This window comes from Numida meleagris, chromosome 10 (genome assembly GCF_002078875.1).
Source record: "Numida meleagris isolate 19003 breed g44 Domestic line chromosome 10, NumMel1.0, whole genome shotgun sequence".
Taxonomy (NCBI): domain Eukaryota; kingdom Metazoa; phylum Chordata; class Aves; order Galliformes; family Numididae; genus Numida; species Numida meleagris.
Genome location: NC_034418.1, coordinates 3074638 through 3096033, shown reverse-complemented (window position 1 = coordinate 3096033; position 21396 = coordinate 3074638). Strand labels below are relative to the sequence as shown.

At 43.1% G+C, this 21396-nt stretch overlaps 1 protein-coding gene across 1 annotated transcript in view; it reads left to right on the top strand.

The window, feature by feature from the left end:
- SLC6A2 (solute carrier family 6 member 2) overlaps nt 3786-21396 on the top strand; it is a 68379-nt gene continuing 50768 nt past the window's right edge. Inside the window, 2 exon segments of the mRNA XM_021408716.1 lie at nt 3786-3969; nt 3972-4302. Coding sequence (XP_021264391.1) covers nt 3847-3969; nt 3972-4302 — 454 coding nt within the window. The 5' untranslated portion in view covers nt 3786-3846.

Here is a 21396-nt window from a genome sequence, read left to right as displayed (position 1 = left end):
TGATCCAATACTTCTAAAATGAATAAGGTACCACAGGATATCTGCTTGGGTAACCCTGCTGGCTCCCTTGCAGAAGGCAACCCAGTGCTGAGGTAGTGGATCTGTGGTGATCTCAAACAGCTTGATAGGAGGAAACAAAAATGTTACTATAGTCAGAAATAGGAAGAGGCCTTATATTACCTTTTAATTTGTCTTTCTTGTGTAAATGGAATACCAACACAGCTTGGAGAACTTTTGTAATATCTGCTTTCAGCCTGAAGACTGTAGCGTGACAGACTGACTGTCAGTATGCAGGCTTGGGCCAACACGGATGGGCCTTCTCAGTGAGAGAGATGTATTTCTTTGGTTGTAGAGAAGAGATGCTACGACAACAGCCTCCTAAAAACACAACTCAAGGCTTTTAAATACTAAGTAAACTCAACATTTGGAATAGCAACATGATTTTAGAGATACTATAAAGCAAAACTTCCCAACATGTTCACAACAATTCAACGAGCTGGAGCTGATATATCTGCTGTCAATAAAAGGTGTCTGATACAGTCAACAGCATGGTGTCCTCTACCTGATAACCTAGAAAGATGGGCACCCCTGCCACTGCCATGTTCCTATCACTTGAAATTGCTTTAACATTGATTCAGTAAGAAGGCTGTTCTCTACTTTGCTCCCAGTTCCTACAGCAATTGGCTATTGCCTGAGTTTCTTTTATCACAGAATAACCAAACCTAACTGCATTCAGCTTATGCAGTTCATTTGAAAAATGCTTAGTCTTTCAGTGCTGATAAGCCCTACAGCCAGAGTGAGCTCAGGGTTTCTGTGGACGTATCAGGACATGAAATCAAAGAGGTGGTTCATACATTCCCATTTTTTAATCTTTTCATGAAATATTGGATTACAACAAGAAAGTAATGTCCTGGGCCTCCAAGCCCAAACCCGAACTCTCACAAGCAACTTCATCATACAACCCTGTCCATAAAGCAAAATCCTACAACCCTCCGTACTCACTGCTCTGACAGTTAGAACTCTTCTCTTTTTCCAGCTACATTTATCATTGTCTTTTTGTCTTTCGTTTCAGTGCTGCTGCTGTTTTGTTATTCGTTTTCTCAGTGATGCTTAATAAAGCATTCACATCCCTTCTCAATCACTACTTTGGCACATGTGCCAAGCTCTTTCAAATACAGCAAACTTTGCATGAAGCAAGGCCCTTTCAAACACACCAGCTGTTCTAAGACACTTGCACATGGTTTGAGAGAGCCCCTCTGGTGCTGGTTTGCAGGAAGGACAGCAGCCTGCTCCTGCAGTTCTGTCAGATCAGTGGCAGAGGGCTGTGCTGTGCTGCTGGAGCCTGCAGATGCAAGCCCTGCTGCCAACGAGCCTTCACACCACCAGCAAATCGAGGGCTAGGGGCACACAATGAATTGTTGTTCATTGGGTTTTTTTCTACATAAACATGATGGGATGACAGTGACAATCCCAGCTTACTATTGCAACGCAGAGCGTATTCTCCTATACCTTGCAAAGAGAATGACAGACACAAATTTGAATAATTGATGACTAATCCAGCAACGCCTGACTATTTTCTAAAGTAAGACATCACCTACTTTCCAGTCAAAAGTGGAACATCACTAACAGCTTGCCATCTTGCCTGGCTCCATTGAGGTTTCTAAATACAATATTCCCTTCCCTGACTGCCACTCTACCTGCTGTCAGGCTCCATTAGGCATAACAAGATCCAGACAGATTCAAGATTAAGCAACTTTTTTATAAAATCCAATTGAGGACTTTCTTACCTTGAGGGTGCAGCAAATATTACATTAACCAGATTGCACACACTTTCCATGCAAAAACTAAAGGCAGTTTATATATATATATATATATATATGCATGCACACAGTGATTTAATTCTCTTAGGAAATAAGCGGGGGCTTTCTAGATTCCTCCCACCATAGACATCATAATCAAGCTCAGCTAATTGAGACCATTGTGGGGAAAAGGGTGTTCCTTAGCAAGGCCCTATTTTTCCAGAAGCAATATGTGAGTGCTGCTGCCTAGCGTAGGTAGTCTGTGCAGATTAGTCACGTGGAGAGAGGGGAACAAGATTTAAAAAGCTCCTTACTGGCCAGGCTACAGCTTTGGCTCCCAGCGAGGCTGCTGATCTGGAGTGGTGGAAGCCAGAAGAAGGAATTTCCCTTCTGTCACCTGCCCTGCACACAAGTACCAGGGAATGGGCCAGAGACATCCCCAGTGCTACCTGGTGAGTGTCAGCAGGATGGCTTGGGGGCTCTTGGCTGGGAGCGGGAGCTTTCCTCATGCCCAGAAACAGCTCATCCTTCATTTGCCGCGTGAGATGGGGGTGCAGGCTCAAGGAAACACAGGGGACGGTGGGCACATTTGATGGCACCGCATGAAACTAGAAACACGAGTGCTTCTGTAGTGCACTCGGTGGCTGTGACTGATGGGTGGTGTGAGGAGCGGGCAGCTGTGTAGCACTCGGGTGTAAAAATATGGGAGCATGGCATGGGCAAAGCCTGAGTGCTCACAGAGCACCGTGCAGTGACTATACAAAGGGGAAGCACTTCAGGCATGCATAGCATAAAGTGTCTAAAGGATCAGGGAAAAAAGTTTTATGTGGTGTATTTGGAGAACAGGAAGGCAGAAAACCGTGGAACAGAAAGAGAGTATCCGAGCCACGTGTTCTAAGCATGCATTTGCTCTGAAATAGTCTAGACGCTGCTCAGATATTTTTTCCAGACAAGGACTTTGGGAACCAAGTCACAGCTGAAGATCATGAGAAACCCAGTATGATGCCTTTTGTAATGCCAAGAGCTTTTGTGAAGGCATAAAATCCCCAAATTGTCAATAGCTGCCTCAGCAGCATCTTCACAGTCAGTGGCCTAAAGAGAGGAGGGGAAGATGCCAACTCGCGAGCTTTGACTCCCTCAATTGAGACTCTTTTTTTCACACTCTAAGAACCTGGGATTACTTGTGAGCTTACTGACTAGTACCTCTACACACATTATCAGTTCTAGCAGAGCAAGTAAGGATGGTAGGCTGTAACACCACAGACTGCTCTGCCTCTGACCTATTCTCATTGATGCTAGGCAGAAGGAAAGCTATTTAACCTCACTGGTGGGGAGCAGCCTATTTCTTCTGCCTTTGTGCTCAAATTTTATTTCCCAGCAGACACTGAAGGGACAGCTACAGCTCGTGGCTGCAACAGAAGGAGTGCCCAAAAAGTCTTGTTTACCAACTTACTTAGCCAACTGAAAGCAGCAGTCGCTGTTGACCTCCTAGTTAATTGTTTCCTCGTTTTACATCTAAAAGATCCGGGTCCCATTTGGAAAAGTGGTAAATAATGTCCTACGAATACTGCAGCCTGATAACCGAGCCTACTAGCCCCGTACTTTCCAGGAAAGTAAAAGTTGGGCATCGATCGGTCCCGACGTGGGACTAAGGGCAGCGTCCAGCTCCGCCATTCGTGCTACACCCCCTCGGGTTCTGACCCCAAAGCTAAATTCTAGCGTTTAACCCAAGGCACGCAGAGGAGAGCTGCCTCCGTCCCGCATCTCAGCCAGAGAGCGGTGCGGTTCAGCTCCACCTGCCGCCCGCTGACAGCCCCTTCGGACCGCCCGGCCGGGGACGCGCGGGCAGGGCAGGCCCCGAGTCCGATCCCCGACGGCCCCGCTGGGCAGCGCGGGGCGGGCCGCGCTCCGTGCCCGCCGGGCCGGGCCGGGCAGGACAGGGCGGCCCCAGGTGCGCCGGCTGCCGGCCGCTCCCCTGCGGAGGAAGGGCGCGGGAAGCCCCGCTCCCTCGGGGCACCCCGGTCCCCCCTTCTCCCGCCTCATTTGCATGGCTCTTATTACGGCCGTGCCTCGCTCCTGCCGCGCTGACACCGGCGGGCTGGAGCGCGGAGCTGCCTGCAGCGGGCAGCGCGCTTCCCTCCTTCCCTTCCCCGCCCCGCCTCGCCCGCTCCCCCGCCTCAAGCTCGCTCTCTCTGGATGTTTAAGGCGAGGATGAACAAACAGATCCAGCCCGACCGCAAAGTGTCGGTGGTGGCCCCTTTGCCGGAGCGCCCGGGGCCGCCTCCCCCGCGGAAAGACGTGGAGCTGATCCTGGTGAAGGAGCACAACGGCGTGCAGTACACCAGCAGCAACCTCCTGCCCGCCTCCCCCGCGCCCCGCTACGGCCCCCAGGACAGGGAGACGTGGGGCAAGAAGATCGACTTCCTCCTCTCCGTCATCGGCTTCGCCGTGGACCTGGCCAACGTCTGGAGGTTCCCCTACCTCTGCTACAAAAATGGAGGGGGTAAGGCGCTTCGCGAGGTCTCGCTCCCCAGCCCCAAAAGCCAAAAGCTGGGGGATTTGCCGCAAGGTGCCCGCGGCGGGGCCGCCGCTCCTCCCTTCTCCCCGTGGTCCTGCTCCGCCGAGCTCCGTCGGGGCAGGGACCGCTCGCTCCCCTCGGAGTTGAACTTAGTTTGGGGCACAGGCGTAGCTGCCTTCTGCCGCTCCAGCCTTCCTTTCGTTGGCAAAAAATAGTATCGAGGGGAAAAAAAGCTTGAGTAGTATGAAGTAGCGTCTGGAAAAGTTACCGCTGGACCAGAGAAAGGCTTCTTTGGGGCGGTTTTAGTGGGGGAGTGGGATTTCTGCCCTCGGTGCTGCAGTTGAGAGGTTCTTTTTCCCAAAGTAGGTAGGAGACTTGTTACAAACAAAACCTCACCTCCTGCACAGTTTGGCAGTGACAGCAACAAATAGATCACGCACAATAGTCACTGTTAGCTCAGAGTGCCTGGCACATCTTCAGGAAGCCCTTAACTCCATCGTCCCCTTTCATCTCCCCGAACCTCGCCGCGTTGGCAGCGATACCTCCACGCTGTGATGGAGTAACACCATCTGCGAGCCAGGCAGGTGCCTGGGTGCTTCGAAATCTCACATAGGGAGAACAGACCCTGCCTAGCAGATGGAGGAGTGTGTGTGAATGGTGAATGACACAGATGGAAGAACTGCTAGAATGAAATCACGTTCTGTAAGTTAGTTAGGTATGTCTTGTTAATGCGGTTGCCTGGTGATAAAGGCTAAGGGTTCACACTTGTAGCATAAAATACTTGCTTCCCACAAAAGGAGGAATGCAGGACAAGAGAATCCTTATCAGCTGGCGTGGAGTTACGCTGGTCCTCACAATTTGTCAGGCTACTAGAACGGGCTGGTACTGGAATACTTCCCCCCATTTGGTACCTCCAAAACTTCAGAAGAGCGTTACAAAACCTCTCAGCTCACTACCCAGAAGACGGTCAATACTGAAAAAAAACCTCTATTCCTATTTCATTACTGTCCACAACTAGTTCTGGCAATTCACACCGCAGCAGTACAATGCCCTGTGATACCAGCAGGCTGCAGGTGTAGCGGAAGCATCGCTCAGGCAGCTCTGTACATACTCACCACTCCCATATCTCAATCTTACAAAGTTTAGGGAAAGAGATACATTTCCCTATCCACATTGCACACGGTGACACCCACAGTGTTTGAATTCCTTTTTGTCATACTTTGGGTCACCTTTTATCACATTCTTAGTTTGCTTCCTTTATAATTTGCAGCTAGTTCAGGCACGGGAGGTAACATCCTGCAACTTCCTTGCATTTGATTTAGTGTCTATGTGTTATCTTATGTCAGTTCAGCCAGAGAAACCTGCATCTGCATCAGCATCTTTTGATTTAAAAACTTGCAAACTGGAGTGAACAGAAAGCCAACTACTTCGCTGTTCAGCGAAAAGTTTGAACCCATTCTTCCTTTCTGTCAAAGCAGAATCAAAACCTTTACAAGCAAAGGTAGAGGGGCCCTCTGCTATCAAAGTCTACAGAATGACTGAAAACTGGTTGCTGATATCATAAACACAAACAGCCGTAGGAGGCATCTCAATCAATACATAGAGTGTTATTCTTGAACATATGTATATCACAACACTCCTTACTGGCACTTGAAAAGACTTACTTTACCATAAAATGAAAGATGAGGTAGTCCTCGTGACCAAAAATCATCAACAATTCAGAAGGAAAGAGGCATGAAGACACATGAGCTTTGGCTAATACGAGGACAAGCTAATTTTTATGGTTTGATTGTTTTTGGCTTAATGAAATTTAATCATACTGAGATTGTTTTTTTCTTATTCTCTGCAGTTTGATAGTCCATGGCTACCATCGTATCGGCTAATAGTATTCACTGAGGACAGTTTCCAGGACAGACCCTGAGCTGAGCAGTAGGAAATACAGAAATAGGCAGGGACTGGTTAATGGCTCCCTTCTCATCCTTCTCTTTACAGCAGTTGTCTCTTTGGTATCTTAAAAAATTATGTTGCCTTCATGCTGGACATACATATCAATTTTATTTAGCAGAAACTCCTCTAGGAGATTGAGCCTCTAAAAGTGATTTACTGAGTTTCACATCAGCTTAGTCCCTTCTCTCTGTCAAACGGGGGTTGTTGGCTTGTTAGCTCTATGGGTAAATTTTCCTACAAGAGCGAAGAAGAACAAGAGGCAGTGGGCAGTGATGTGAGATATTGCTGAGTTTCAGTTCTATCCTCCCAGTCCTACATTCTTTGATATTTTTAAATGTCTTTTTTCCCACACTGCTACTGCAGGAGGGAACCCTGTTAGCACCACAGCAAGCTTGGCTACCTCAAGAAGTATCCAGTGGGTTACATATCCATATATCCATAAAGAAGATGTAATAAAATTAAAGGCACTAATTACACTGCCTAAGTATTTTTGCTAGGCTGCTGAGCAAACTAAAGTTAGTTCAGATGCGGGTTACAAACTTGAGTATCTTCAGATTGATGCAAAAAAGGCAGTGAAAAGGAAGTCTCTTTCAGTGCCACAAGTCCTAAGCCACTAACATATTTTAACACCTTTGTTTTCAGCATATCTTGTGCTATCTAGGGAAAAAAAAAATTGTTATCCTTCCAAAATCTACATCCACAAAAGTTCTAAAACAGCTTTTAAATGTTAAATAAGAGTGTTTAAGGACATGGAAGTGGTAGAAAATGGCATTTCCCTCCACATCTGAAAACAGTGACATGGGTGACATGGACTACGATGTTTCTAAGACCAGCTATGACTAATTCAAGATGCCAGCAGACACACTTAAGGGCCTTTCCATGCTTGCAAAAATTGGTGGTTTTCCATAAAGCCTGAGAACTTCCAAGACCTCAAAAGGTATAAATACATACTGTGTTCCCTCAAAGCTGGATTTTCAAGGGGGGGAGACACAAATACACATATGCCCACCTCTTACTGGCCAAATCCTTGAGTTTATTTCTTTGGTAAACTCCAGGGAAGTTTCCTGATTGAAAACGAGACGTAGAGGCTTTTAGATTGAATTCCACACAGACAAAAGTCCTATTAATTTACTTCAGTGAGTTTTACGGACACGCCATATGCACCGCCCAGAGGTACCTATGTAGTCATTTTTAATGTTGTGTTACTTTGGAGACAGCACTGGTGATTTTAGAAAGAAAAACAAACAAACAAACAAACCTATTTATATTTTAAGAAGCTCCCAGTAATAAAAAGCTAGAGAGCAAGAGGTATCCAGCAGCACTAAAATGCTGAATGAATAGCCAGAAACATCTGTGTTTTGGGAGTAGCCTGCTGAGACACCCCAATGGGACTTCTGTACAAAGATAGATGGCAGAATGTAACCCTTCCGATGACTGTGGCTTTTGGAAACAGCCTTCAGCTATTAAAAATAATCCCACATGTTAAGTAAGATTTTAAAAGCTGGAATGTTTATTAGTTACCTGCTTCCATATGCCTGCCTTACCAGGGCAGGCGCAGACCCAGTGGCTGTGTTATAACATGAAACCAGTGACAGAAAACTTTCTGGACAGTTTAGTATGAACAGTTTGGATGAGATCTTGCCCTCGCTGACTACTCGGAAGCAGGACTGCTCACTATGTATGCTAAACTGCTTTATAAAATGACAGGCATGTACAGATGGTAAAACTCTGCAAGCTCCCATTATGCAGATAAGGTGACGCTCCAGAAAGGGCAGAATTCTCAAACGTTGCCTCGTCAGCTCGGCTGATCAATAAACACATCTTACATATAGTCAGCTACTCATCACAACACAAGGGAGAAGTACTGTTTGCCACAGGACAAATGCTTTTTGTACAGTTTGAGAGTCCAGAATCAGCAGAGTATGTCATCAGCTATGGCTGTCTCTGCTGGCTGTTCTCACAAGTGCTCTGTGCTCATTATAACTCATTTCTGGCAAGAGCCCCTTTGGTGGTGCTGTTGTTTTGTTTGTTTGTTGCTGAAAAGACTCCCTAGCTGTATGAATCCACTTACAAGTGGACAGAATCAGTGTACTCGAGATGACTCTTTGTAACATGTCCAACCTCTTAAGCGTTCCTCAGATCAGTAAGAGGCTATGCTGAAGTAAAGAGCAGTGTCAAAAGTAGACTCTCATCAATTTAGGGAAAGATTTGTCATGATAATTTCAATTGCATCTAGAATGTTGCTGATGCCAGCTGAAGTTGAGTAATGCCTAGCATGATTAACTGAAGTGCTCCCTGTGGGGGAAGGTGATGATCAGTCTTAGGTAACCGAGCTATTGTGGATTCTGTACCAGATCCACTTAATGTTAACATTTTAATTCAGTTTTCCTGCACAGTCTTTGGAAAAATTACTATTTCCCATTGAAATTTGTGGGGAAAGGATTTACCAGCATAAAATACTCCTTTTTGTGAGTCAAAGAATTTGCAAGGTCAGTTACGCTCAGGCTACTAATTGTTGGATTAGTCACCTGAGACTTATTGTATCATAAGAATCAGATTAAGCTTTTCATGAATTTACAAACAGCAGCAGATAAATATTTTAGCAGCTCTTTGGCTATCGTTGTATATGCTTTTAATCTCCCCTGAGATGTTATTTTCTTAAGTGTTCGTAGATCACATAATTTCTAGGAGAAATCATTTGCTTCACAGTACAGCTCACAAGCAGTCAATAACTTTTAGAACAGAAGAATCTTACAGCTTATCATCATGCTCCATTTCTTATTCATACTTCCACAAGCTCTAATGCAGGATTTAGCAACCCCCAGCACAGATACCAAAGACAACATACAACCAAATATTCCCTATTATAAATATGGCTAGTGCATCATATCACCAAAAGCAAGATCTGATGCTGACCCGCAACAGCTTGCTTTTCTACCAGGCACTACACCAAGTGTTTGCCAGCAGATTTAATCATTAATATGAGAAAGAATACAATCTGGCACGTAAACGTTCAAAGGTGGTTGACCTTTGTCTTTTAAAATCAGTGTTTACGTTCCAAAATAGATGATGATGATAAATCAACTTTGAAGCAACCTCACTACAAAGACTATGCCAAGAGTTTGACTCATTAATCAATCGAAGCATAGATGCAAATCAAGTGATTTTGGTTTCCTAATACAGGCTTTCAATTCCTGTTATCAAACTAGTGACCTCAAACAGGTCAAACTGTTACACTGACATCCCAGCAGTGGCCAGGGGCTTCATGTGACATTTGGGACGATCTCAGCTATGCCATGTTGACAGTCCCTTCTTCCTGGTTTCAGTGGCCGGCTCACAGCTGCTCTCCTCCTTTTCCCACATGACTTCATCACTCCTCTTTCCTCCCCTTGACAGCTATTAATCATCTGGTTTATGTGTAGCATAACTTCACCAAGGCTCAACCAGCACTGTAGCTCACATGCCAGCTGCTTCTCTGAAATTCCCTGTTCTCCTCCACTTGCCTGTCAGTCTTGCTGGCTCCACAGAATAGCTCTTCAGAAATGTAATCTCTCCAGAGTTATAAACTACTGCATTTTATACCTACTATATATGAAACATCACAAATACTTGACAAGGACGAACTGAATATTTCTGACCCAAATCTTTCATCAATTCTGAAATTCTAGTTTCTGTCAGACTCAGAATACCATGAAGTTGTACACTATATGGGCTCCCAGCTAAATGCCTTACGAAACAGAGAAATTATTCATCCCTGAACAATTCTAACAACCCTTAGCATGACAATTTTACAAAGGTTCTAGAGAAGATTCATGGAATTTAGATGGAGCTTGCACCTTAAGAGGACCGTCCTGTGTTCAGTGCAGGACAAGCATTCAGAACCAACTTAGATGCTCTGATCAAAGTGGTGTTCCACCTTTGCTCCTCCTTTTAACCAAGACAATAAAAGACACTGGTGTGGCCCAAATGAGCTGTTTTTTCCAACAAAAGCAAGCATGCCTCTTTCTGACTGCAAAGAATGAACATATTTTTTGATTACCACCAAAAGCATTTTATTCTGAACTAAGAGGAAGAAAAGACATTGAGTAGTAAACTGCTATCTTAGTTCCGTTGTTTGGAAATACAAAATATCTGCTGAAAGTCTTTTCCCCCCTCCATTTCTGTATGCCCTTCTAAGTTATGCCAAAAAGGCAGGCATACTAGAAAGCCTTTCCCACAGGACAGGCATCCCTCCTCTAAAAGTAAGTGATGGAAGTTGCATTAGAAAGCTTCCTACGTTCATATTAACAGATCCAGGAGTTTCTTATGTTTGGCCAAGGATCTCAGCTTTTGGACGCTCATTCAAGCTAACACAGCAGGTATTTAAGCTTCATCTATTTCTAGTCTGTTTTCTCACTGACATCTTTTTAAGCTCTTTATTAAATTTGCTAGAAGCAAAGGAAAACAGAAAGTCCATTTCAGGAGTGTAGCAGCCAAGAGCCATTCTTTATTAAAGAAATAAAGCATCTGTAAGGGGGCTGAGACAGGGCGTGGATGATTTAGGGGCAGAATTTCACTTTCACCTTTTGGGAAAATAGCACAAACCTCTCAGTCAGTTCAGTGCATATGTGAATACGGCAGCCTAAAGATGGTCATTTCAAAAAATGAATACTTTCTTTTCCATACTTAAATCAATGTGAAACGTAAAACTAAAACAACTACTTAAATGTAAGATGAGAAGGAGCATACAGTTTTGGCAAGCGTTGAAATTTGCTGTGAGGGAAGTTATGATTAAAATCAGTCCACAAATTACTGTGCCTCTTGCTGTGAATTAAAATGGAAACAAATGGTTTACAGAATTCAGAGCGGTTTAAGCAGCAACATCAAAGCTCACTGCCTTAATTTCTGCTGTGTATGGTGGGAGTCTCATCAGCTGTGCTCAGTTCCAAAGCCTTTGTCCCGCATTCACCAACTGATTAAACAGTTAACTGCAGTGTGGCTCTCTAGTATGTGTTTGTACTGTAAACTCTATAGCATTTATATATACTGTAGTTATTAGATGATATTGTAGCTAATTGCTCTCAGCTATGTTACAAAATTATGAAGCACAACTAAATACATTCCCTACTTAGAGGTATTTATATTAAAACACTGTAATTCTGGAGGCAGGAGACAAGTTTATACAAAGTCTTTGTAATACAGTTCTAGATCTTTTACTCCTACCTCTCTCTTTGTACTTCCCATTGGCAGTGTATGGATTCATCTCATAAAATATACAAAACCGTGCTACTGGGTTTCAGGGAATCTTGCACTGCAGCAGTTATGATTAATTTGCAACTAACTCTTCACTTCTTGCCTTCTAATGTGACGACAGGAAATTGTTATTATTAAAGTTGAAATAACTTGTATTTGGGCCAGCTCGCCCCAGTCCGCTTTCGGTGAAGTTGATGTAAAGATTCCAGGATTATCTCACTGATTATAAACCTTCAATTTCCCTTCCTCAGCCGATTTGGAGACAGAGGATCCATGTCAGTAGCCTGTTACCCATAACTTGACAATCTATTATTCTGTCTTCCAACTACTCCTTAATCTTCCCTTTTCCTTTTCACTGCCTCTGTGACGTCTTGGACCTGGCGTGGCAGCATTGAAGCTTAATTGTGTAGATCTTGTGCATTGGTGCCCAAGTGAGAATAGTTTGCAAGGAAAGGCTTTACTGCCGTGCAGAACTTGACTTCCCAAAGATGGACATCTGAGCCCTATGGGGAGCCAGCACCAGAAGTGCCCAGCCCCCGAGTAATGCTGAACCAGCCCTGATTTCATGGAAGCCCTGGAGAGAGAACTGCAGCATAATTCAGCATCTCAGCTTCTGTATAGATTCAGTGCACTTCATTTCAGCCTTACAGATTTTGAAACTTTTATTTCATAAACAAGGGGAAAGGAGGCAGGAGCAAAGGAGAGGAAACAGTTAAGTTGATTGCGTTGTGACATTCTTCATGAAGACGACAGAAAAAACTCTCAACTACTAATCAAGGGAATCTTTTGTTTTATTCTCACTCTTCTTTCTCCTTTCCCCTATTCTGCATTTAAACAAGTTATGCAGTTTCTCTCTGAAGCATGACAAAGGTTGAGAACTAGGGTCTACCATTCAGAAACAGAAACTGTCAGTGGGGACAACTGGCTCTGTAAGCCACATATTTCTTTACACCCATATTCATCCAAAGCACACCAGCAAGTGCACAGAGCTCCATGATAACACGTTCATAAATAAAACTCAAGACAGGAATTGGGCAGGCAGTTGTCTTTTGCCAGTCCATAAATGATTTCTGTGACTAGTGTTCTGATTGCTGGTACGCAGTAGAACAGGCTGCCCTTATTATACCGTAAGACTTTTTATAGAAGATGGTAATTTTTCCAGTGTTCCTGCTCTTTGTTTAAGGCTTTGAGCACAATCACTTGCTTCCAAAAGCACAAAAAACTGCAGAAGCTGCACTGTTAACACAGACATTAACTGGTTGCTGTTATTTGGCTATTACTATTGCCTAAGAATATACACCAATTTAAGCGTCCAAAATAGTCTCCAGCACGATCAGACTGGTGTTGTCAGAGTACTCAAACATGAAGCCTTTCTTGGTTTGCTTTGTTATTAACTGCTTCCCTAGAAGATGCAAGTTACACTAGCATAAACATGCAGGATCAGAAGAGCAGAGATGCTTTGATCCCACCCCACTGAAGTACACAGAAGTTGTGATTTCAACAGTGAAAGAAATTTCTGTCAGAGCTTGAGAAAAATATTGCACAAGTTCCAAGCACTACAATTAATGAGAGTGAGCAACAAGCCATGCCTTGCTACAGTCTCGTGCTAGTTTGAGAAACAGCTTTTGTGGTGTTACGTACAGGAAGGATTGTAGCCGGTGACTGCATGGCATTCCTCTTTACTGAAGGCCACAGAGTGGTGGGAAGCAAGCAGGCGGTTTTCTGGCCCCTCAGCAGCATGCAAGAATACACCCTCATTGCCTCCCTGACTTTACATCGGGCTGCTCCCAGTGCTCTAACATATGCACTGAAAAAAGCAGCAAAGTGCTATGTGTCTCGTTCTTTGCTCTACATGTACCAGGCAGCACTCTTCATTGCTTTAACTTCTGTTTCTCCTCTCTTTTCAGTAATCAAACACCCCTTGCAGTGCCTGTCCTGAAGCGTGCCAAAGATGTCAACACAGTACTTTCCCTTGAGATTGGCATCTCTTGAGGAAAAGTATGATGCTGATGTCAAATTCCAGTTTAGTTTTTTTTTTTTTAAAAAAAAAAAAAAAAGAAAGAAAAAGAAAATTAATTTAAAAAAGAGGAGAGGCTGGACTTTTTCTGACTCGTGGCTCTACATAGCAGAGTAACAGACAAACTTTCTCCAGACCACAAGATGGAGCAGTAGATCCTTATAGATCTTACTAGATCCTAATCTGATAATCTAAAAGCAATCTAGTGCATGTGTATGAGGAAAAATGACTGGAGGACCTAGCAGAATGGCTCATGACTTTTGCATACAGAGTTGCCAGTATCAGCAACGACTGCTCCCAGGCAGACCCTCCTTGGATTTCCCAACTCCTTTCCTTTAGTAGGAAGCTAATAGGAGCAGCAGCTTTTAGTGATGCATAGTTCATACCAAGGGGTACCCTTGTCTGCCTTAAAGCTCAAATGTTTGTGCCCCCTACTAAGGAGGGCTTATATATGCACATGGGCATCTTAGGTATTAGATTTATCACAAAATTAAGGAATAGCTCGTACTGGGGTGTGCAGATGTGTCAATGAGATCATGAGGCAGGTTTTGGAAAGACCGGTGACACTCTGGGATTTTGTTCTGGGGAAGAGTTTGATCATTTTCTCCCTTTCTGTAGTTTGTCTCTCATTTTCTAATAGTTCTACAGCCTTAGTTAGAATCAATAGATTCATAAACCACAAGGGAGAAATCCTGACCCAGCTGAAGTCAATGGGTGTTTTTTTTCCATTGACGTCACCAGAGCCAGGATTTCAACCCAAATAACAGACGTCTCTCTCTTAAGGGCTCCTAAGTAGACAGAATTTCCAGACTAAGAATTATGCGAGAAGAAAAACAGAGGAAAGTAATAAAAAATTATTCAGACTAAACTGATATAGAAGACTTCCACCAGCTAGTAACTGATCTGCACTCGGTGCAACAGTTCAGCACCTCAGCCAATAAACAAAATACCAGGACTAACACAGGTGATGTTCATTATTACACAAAATGAATTTATTCTGTGAGAGTTGGATTATGACCTCAGCATTCTCCTATGTAGGGCTCAAGCTATAAAGATGTACTATTTTAAGAAGTGCGCTTTATTCTGTTTCATAGAGACAAATGATGAGGCAAGAATCTTTTTCTGGCTGTCAGGGCTAAAGAAAAGAGCTGGGAAAACACAAAGCAAGAGCAAGACTTCAGAAGCCAGGAGGCAAATAAAAGGACTGGACTAGAAGACCTTACATTTTAAGACACTTTCAATTATTCTGGGGCCTAATACATGGTTTGTAAACTTTTGAATTGCCAGGTGTAGGAATGGAACTGTCACCAGTTACTCTTTTCCTTCACTCTTCCCTAAAGTAAAGCAACAAAACAGTGACCAGACTATTCCTAAATTGCAGTGTAATCCTTTGCTGACTCATATGGAGGCTGCTGGCAAAATCACTGTCTTTAACCCTAAGTTAAGAAACTTGGACATCTTCAAGATCGCCTACATTTTTCCTCCTAAATTTTATTTTACAGTCATGAGGTTTTATGTGCTCAAAAGCTGTTTAGCTAGGAAAAACTACAGCTGTGCAATCCATCAAGAGACACCAAGTTTTACCACACTAACTACCTGTAAGTTCTGTGTTCTTGGTGAACAAAACTGCCCCACCTGCCATGGCAGAAGTCTTCAGAGTGATGAAACAAGAAGGATTTTACTCCAAACTATTACTGGGCCATTGCAAGCTGCAGTGGGCAAGGCTCACATTCTTTTCCAGCTTTTCAGCCAGGAGGTCCCACACAGAATGGCAGTAATGGAGCGTACTGCTTGGATCAGGGGAAACATTTGCTTTGCTGCTTGTTGCAAATTAGGAAAACAGTCCAGGGAGAACTGGAGAATTACTTCATTCTGTTTGGAACTGTGTTCACCTTCTACTTTCAAGCTTTGTATAAATATGCATTATAAATAGTTTACAGTAGGGTTATTCTGCTTCCTGTAGAGGCATGAGAAAGAACACTGATCCTGAATGCTTCATTTATAATTACTGAGAGTAAAGCTTTGATTTACCAGATTTCTTACAGGTAGGAACATACAACTGTCCCATATTTCTGTGGCAGAAAACAACCCTTTATTGACAAGAAGAATTTAGAGGATTCGGTTGTGCAAGAGTTAGTAGAAGTTAAGACAGCACAGAAAGTATTAAAGTATTACAAATAAATCTATAATGAAGCCTGGAAGGAAAAGGAATGTTTTGCTTTGGTCATTGTGTCCAAAAAATTGGACTTACAATTTAAGATTGGATTAATCACTAAATGGTGCAGCAAGTTTTAAGTGTACCTCAGGATGTTTATACTTGATTCTTCTGTAGCAGAATTTCAAGGCATTTACCTCCTATTGGTTTGTACATTAATCCTCTTGAAAGCTGCCTGGCACTTGTCTAGAGCTGATTTAAGATGTCATAAGCGCTTTGTTTCACCTTGGCACAGTTCTGAATCTCACGATGCCTAAAATGGGTACTGCGTCCTCTCCAGAAGGTGCTCAACTTGGGGGCTGTTTTTAAATTTGACAACTAAAGACAACCTGCTAAAGACAAGCAGTCTGAGAGGAAAAACCCTCAATCTGAGATTGTGCTGTGAACTCCTAATTGTACTGTTACATGTGCAGAACACAGTGCATTTCAGTCTCCTTGTCTCACTGTGCACCTGAACTACTACTGGAGCTCTAATGAGCTATGCTGAAGCAGTCCTGTCACTCCCCAGTGGGCACCCAGCACTGGTGCCATAAGTGGGAGATGAGTCTCCCCGTGGATACCATGTACAACGTACGCAGAGTGAGCAGCTCCCACAAGGGCAGGTGGACTAGACTAGAAAGAGGAAAGCGAGGACTAAGAGTGCCTAAAATAAGGGGCTGAAAGCCAGAGGAACCTTCCCAGGCTCTGCTCTAGTAAGGAGGTGGCACTTCTCAGGCATGTAACTTATCCCATGTGCAGCTCAGGAAGTGAGTAGATAATGTGGGTGCAAAAAGTGCCCATATAAATCCTCCACCTGGCATTGTATGAGCCTGCTACACCAAGAAAAAACAAGGAAGGAACATTAGATAGAAAAACGAAAACCTCTGTGACACAAATTCATCTGTACCATTTACTCTGTTCAGACTATGGAAAGAAGGCTGAAACACTTGAATGCAGTTTGGGCATATTTCATACGATGAAAATCAAGTATTGCAAGGGCATTTTAATTTATCAGGGAAAAAGCAAGTAGAATCAAATGCTATGTATTCAAAATAGAAATTTATATATGTGTTTTATATTATTTACTTAACCACCAAAGCTAATGAAATGAACTAGCAGAGAAAGAATATGCCAAGGTTCTTCAAATCAGGAATGTATGCTTTTGTGTGAAACCGTCTTATGTTGTACAGGAAGTTAAATCCAACTGCGAAGGCTGCTCTGAAAGCAATGCCCCCTATTTTATTATGTTGACCAGAAGGAGATATTGGTGGTACAGCAGTAGAGGTTGAACATTCCCACTAATATTCTGTTACCTTTTGTTGCCATGAGACAGATGGCAGCAGAGGGGCACTCTGACAGCATAGTGTCAGACATGGAAGTGTGTAGGAAGCAAAGGTGTGTCACTGAATTTCTCTGTGCAGAAAAATAGCACCCATCGGTATTTATCAGTGCTTGCTGAACACTGATGGAGACCAACAAGCGGATGTCAGCGCAGTGAGTGGTGCATTTCAGCTGTGATGACAATGGTCACCTCCACTGGTGCATTTTGATGAGTGCAGCATGCAGGCTCTTGTTCATCACTGGCAAAAATGCAGAGGTGACTATGTTGCAAATAGTGTTTTGTAGCTGAGAATGTGCTTGCTCTATCACGCAGTGTTCTTGTGCTTTTTGCATCTGTTGTAGTTTGTTTCCATAGAAATAAATAGGAGGCATTACTTTTGGAGCAACCTACGTATCTAATAATCTCTTCTGGCATCAAAATCAGACAGGTTCGTGAATGCTGAAAATATTCATTTTAGTTTACAACTGGCTGAAACAGAACAAACAAAAATGAACATACAAGTTCATTGAGAAGGGAGAGAAAACTGTGACTAACAGTCTGTATCTGAACTGAAATAAAACAGTAATTGCCAAAATCTCACTGGCACCAAGCAAGGATTTCCCTACACTTAAAAGAGACAGCTGAAGGTGGTGAAGTAATATTTCCTTTCATGTACATAACTATATTCTGTACATTACAGAAAACGATTTTGTAATACATCATATTTCAGGGAATGCTATCAGATGAAGTTATTAGAGATTTTCCAGTGCTGGAATCCAGCAAAACTTGCTGATCTTGATCCATAGTAAATAGCTTCTGATGCCTTTGCTCAAAAATATTCTCAGCCAAGGGAGCTCTACTACTGATAAATCAAGGTACATTTTGACAAACACTTGGATTTTGTACCTCTCAAGTACAGCCTACACCTTACATGGGTGGTTTTTTTGATATGATTCAGTTGCAGGTGAATATATCTTTGTGTCACATCTATGATTGCAAGGTGGGGGGAGAAAAAAAAAAAACTGCCAGCAGTGGAAAACTAATGAAGTGATAGAAATATGTTTTCCCTTTGAATTTATCAACTCTTAAGCTTCCAGGCGTGTCTGTTATGAAGTAGCATCCTTCCCCAGCTGGGCCTTTGCACCCTGACCCAGTGGCTCAGCACTACGCACTTCTCCCGCCCGGCACCTCCTGAACGGCTTGCTAACTGCCAAGCTTGCAGGTTTGTGCTCACAGGGTCGGCTGCTCCATGAAGGACACTATCACTCCTCACAAACCCTGTCTTGTTGCACATTAGTAACAGAGATTTCGTAAATCATAACAGTCATCATGCTGTCTCCACATTCCATGTTCACTTATTCTCCCAGCAAGTTAAAAAAAGAAAAAGGCACAAAATCAAGAAGATGGATTTGGGCAGGAATGTCATCCACTAGACCTTCACGTTGGTACAGACTCCAGGTCATTTATTTACCGAACTGTCAAAACCCAAGTGGATGCCAGTTCATTTATTTATAAACAAAGGGGTCAGCTACAGTAGCAAATCTGCTACAAGGTTGGATAATGATGAAACAAATGCTCTCACCGCCAACTCACACAGCAGGTTGTTGGACTTCATGCAGCCACAATAATGGCAGAAGATGGGAATGGCTTAATTCATTTCCTAAGCTAGCAGCAGTGAAGGTCAGCAGCAGAAATGCTGACAAAGCTCCAGAACTCCCACTGCCACACCAGGCATCTTAGACCAACCTTACCTCTATTATCCAAAACCCACCATGTTTCTTTATTCTCTAGTTTCCTTCCAGAGAACATAGGCCAGGGTTCTGTTCTTAAGTGGTCCTGCAAATATCTTTAAACTACACACCGTTGTAAATATCATCATTTCATCAATTTATATAAAAGGGACCTTACCAATGACTTGGGTGTAATTTATGAATGAATCATGCTGCTCTGAGCGGCTGGGTATATTTAACTCTCATTAATTCGTTCAAAATAGCTACTAATGGGTTTCTTTAGCTCATTATTCTTGTAACAGAAAGCCGAAGAGATGATTGGGTTTGCATGGAAGAGCTCAGGTAACCCATTCTTTTACATACCATTAACCAGCTTGTAAGCAGACTATGCTTCAAGTCTCTTCAAGTGATTTCAAGGCAGCAGCAGGTTAACAGCTCAAGACAGTAAGTACATAAATAAATAGGGAGAATAAATAAATACATACATAAAGGCTTCAGTTTGACATCAGCCCATGAACAGCATTGAACCATTTCTGGAAACTGTTTGTTTTCATTTTCTTTGAGCGAAAGGAACACTATTAAAATTGGAATTCTGGAAAAAAAAAAAACTGAAGGCTCATGCCCAGACTGAGAGTTGAAATATAAATAGGTTCAAATCTAGCAATTTGTTAGAGAGAGCAGCTAAATATGAGGGCTTCAAAAGAAACGTGTAAATCAAGATGGTATAGCTCCACTGCTTTTATGGTTCAGAAATACTTTCCATAAAAAAGGTTGCCTACTTGGAAGATTTTATATAAGCAAAGTGCTGCTGAAGTCTTTATAGTATGCTGTTCAATCTCTTTTGCAGAAAAATGTTTTCGACTACCATAATCTACCTCTGTTCAACATCGTCATATAGCTGCTGTTAAAGTCATTTTCTTGGCTTTGGCACTGAGGCTACATCACGCTCCTTTGCATCTCTGACATCTCTTTGCTGTACCATGCAAACCCTTACTGTTTTTACTCCCTGGGCAGTAAAGATTGCGTCTACCCCCCTGCCTCTTCCTACTTAGGCTCCATCACAGCTTGCTGCAAGCTGACCTCCCCAGAGATGTTTTCCGTGGCTGTGCTGGCGAGCCAGTAACAAGCTTGAAGACCCAGAACTAGGATTTCTGTACCCAGAAATACCTCCCTTTCTAGTCGCTTAGTTTTTCTATGTGTGTTGATCTTCCACAACCTAGATTTCAGGATCTCTGCATCGAGGATTTCCTTTTTTATTCATAAGAGTCTTACACTATTAGTTTCCACCCCTTTTCCTTGTTGTCCAAGCAAACTTACTGCATTGTCAACTGTTTGCTGATGCTCTTTCAAGTACTCTTTATTCACAGTTTGATCAGGCACAGATCAGGTACAGAGATTAGCTTGTATTTCAATTCATCAGTTGGAAGATCTTTGTTTTTAGACTCTATTCTTGAACAAATACTGGCAACACTCCTATCTGAAAATATACTGCTATACTTGCCCAAAGTTTGTTAGCTTAGCAGACGTCCCTGCCAGTTAAAGTTTTGACTAGAATGTCCATGGTAACAAAGGCAGAAGGCTAATAATGGACAAGCAGGAGTACTTCAAAATTGTTTCAGCTAACCCTGTCCTGGCCAGCTTCTTGTACGTGCATCAGCAAATTCTTTTTGGACAACAGTCATTGTTTAAATGATCATTTTCAATCATTAGTAATTCAGTGCCGCATTCTTTCTGGTATTCAGGAGTGAAATGAGTCCTTCTTGTAGGATTGAAGGAACTATTTGAGCGCTGTTTTCCTTTCTGCTTCCCCACCAAGGATGCTGTGAATGTTGAACAACAGTGAGAGGAGAAACTCAGAGTGGACTCTGTTAGACCAAAATGAAAAAGTTGTTTTGGCACTCAGCACAGGAATGAAAGCCTGTCCTGTATTTTGTCCTGCATTAATCAGACGTCTTAGCTCTTTAAAAACAAAAACAACAAAAACCTTCTGCGTGACTTTCAACTTGAAGCTTCACGTAGGTGAATAGTTCATGTAGAAGTAGAGAGTTTGACCTCATCTTGTATCACGTAAACACATAAGGATTCCTTAACTCCCTGTGTACTCTGGTACCATAAGGGAAGGAAGTACACAGATCTCATGAAATCCATTAATGCTGAAAAGCAGCATGTGCAGCAGCCCAAGGGCAACGTGTGGCCTTTGAGCTACACGTGACTCAGTAGCAAATCAAGCCAAGACTAGGTTACAAATGCTAATTACTCCAGATTTTTGGCTGGGAGGGGAAAGTAGGAACCATTAGGGATTGCTGAGACCAGTAATGCTTTCTGGGCTGCAGCTGTGTGCTCAGCCGCATGCCCTCACACAGCGGGGGAGTGGAATCCCTTGAGTGCTATCAGGATGCTGCTGCCAATGCAGCAATCCCACACTTACATTCCCTCAGCTCTGAGGTAGGTAGAGCTTGGCTAGCTGCTCATCCAGTCTGAAATGTTAGCCAAACCATGTGCTCCATGAGAGTTCAGCTGTCAGGGCTATACTAATGTGCTGGCCTTTTGCATGCATGCAATTGGAGCACAGTAGTTTGCATGGCACAGGCAGGAGGGACACAGTTGGCATAGCGTCACTGTTCCTAAGGTTTTGGCC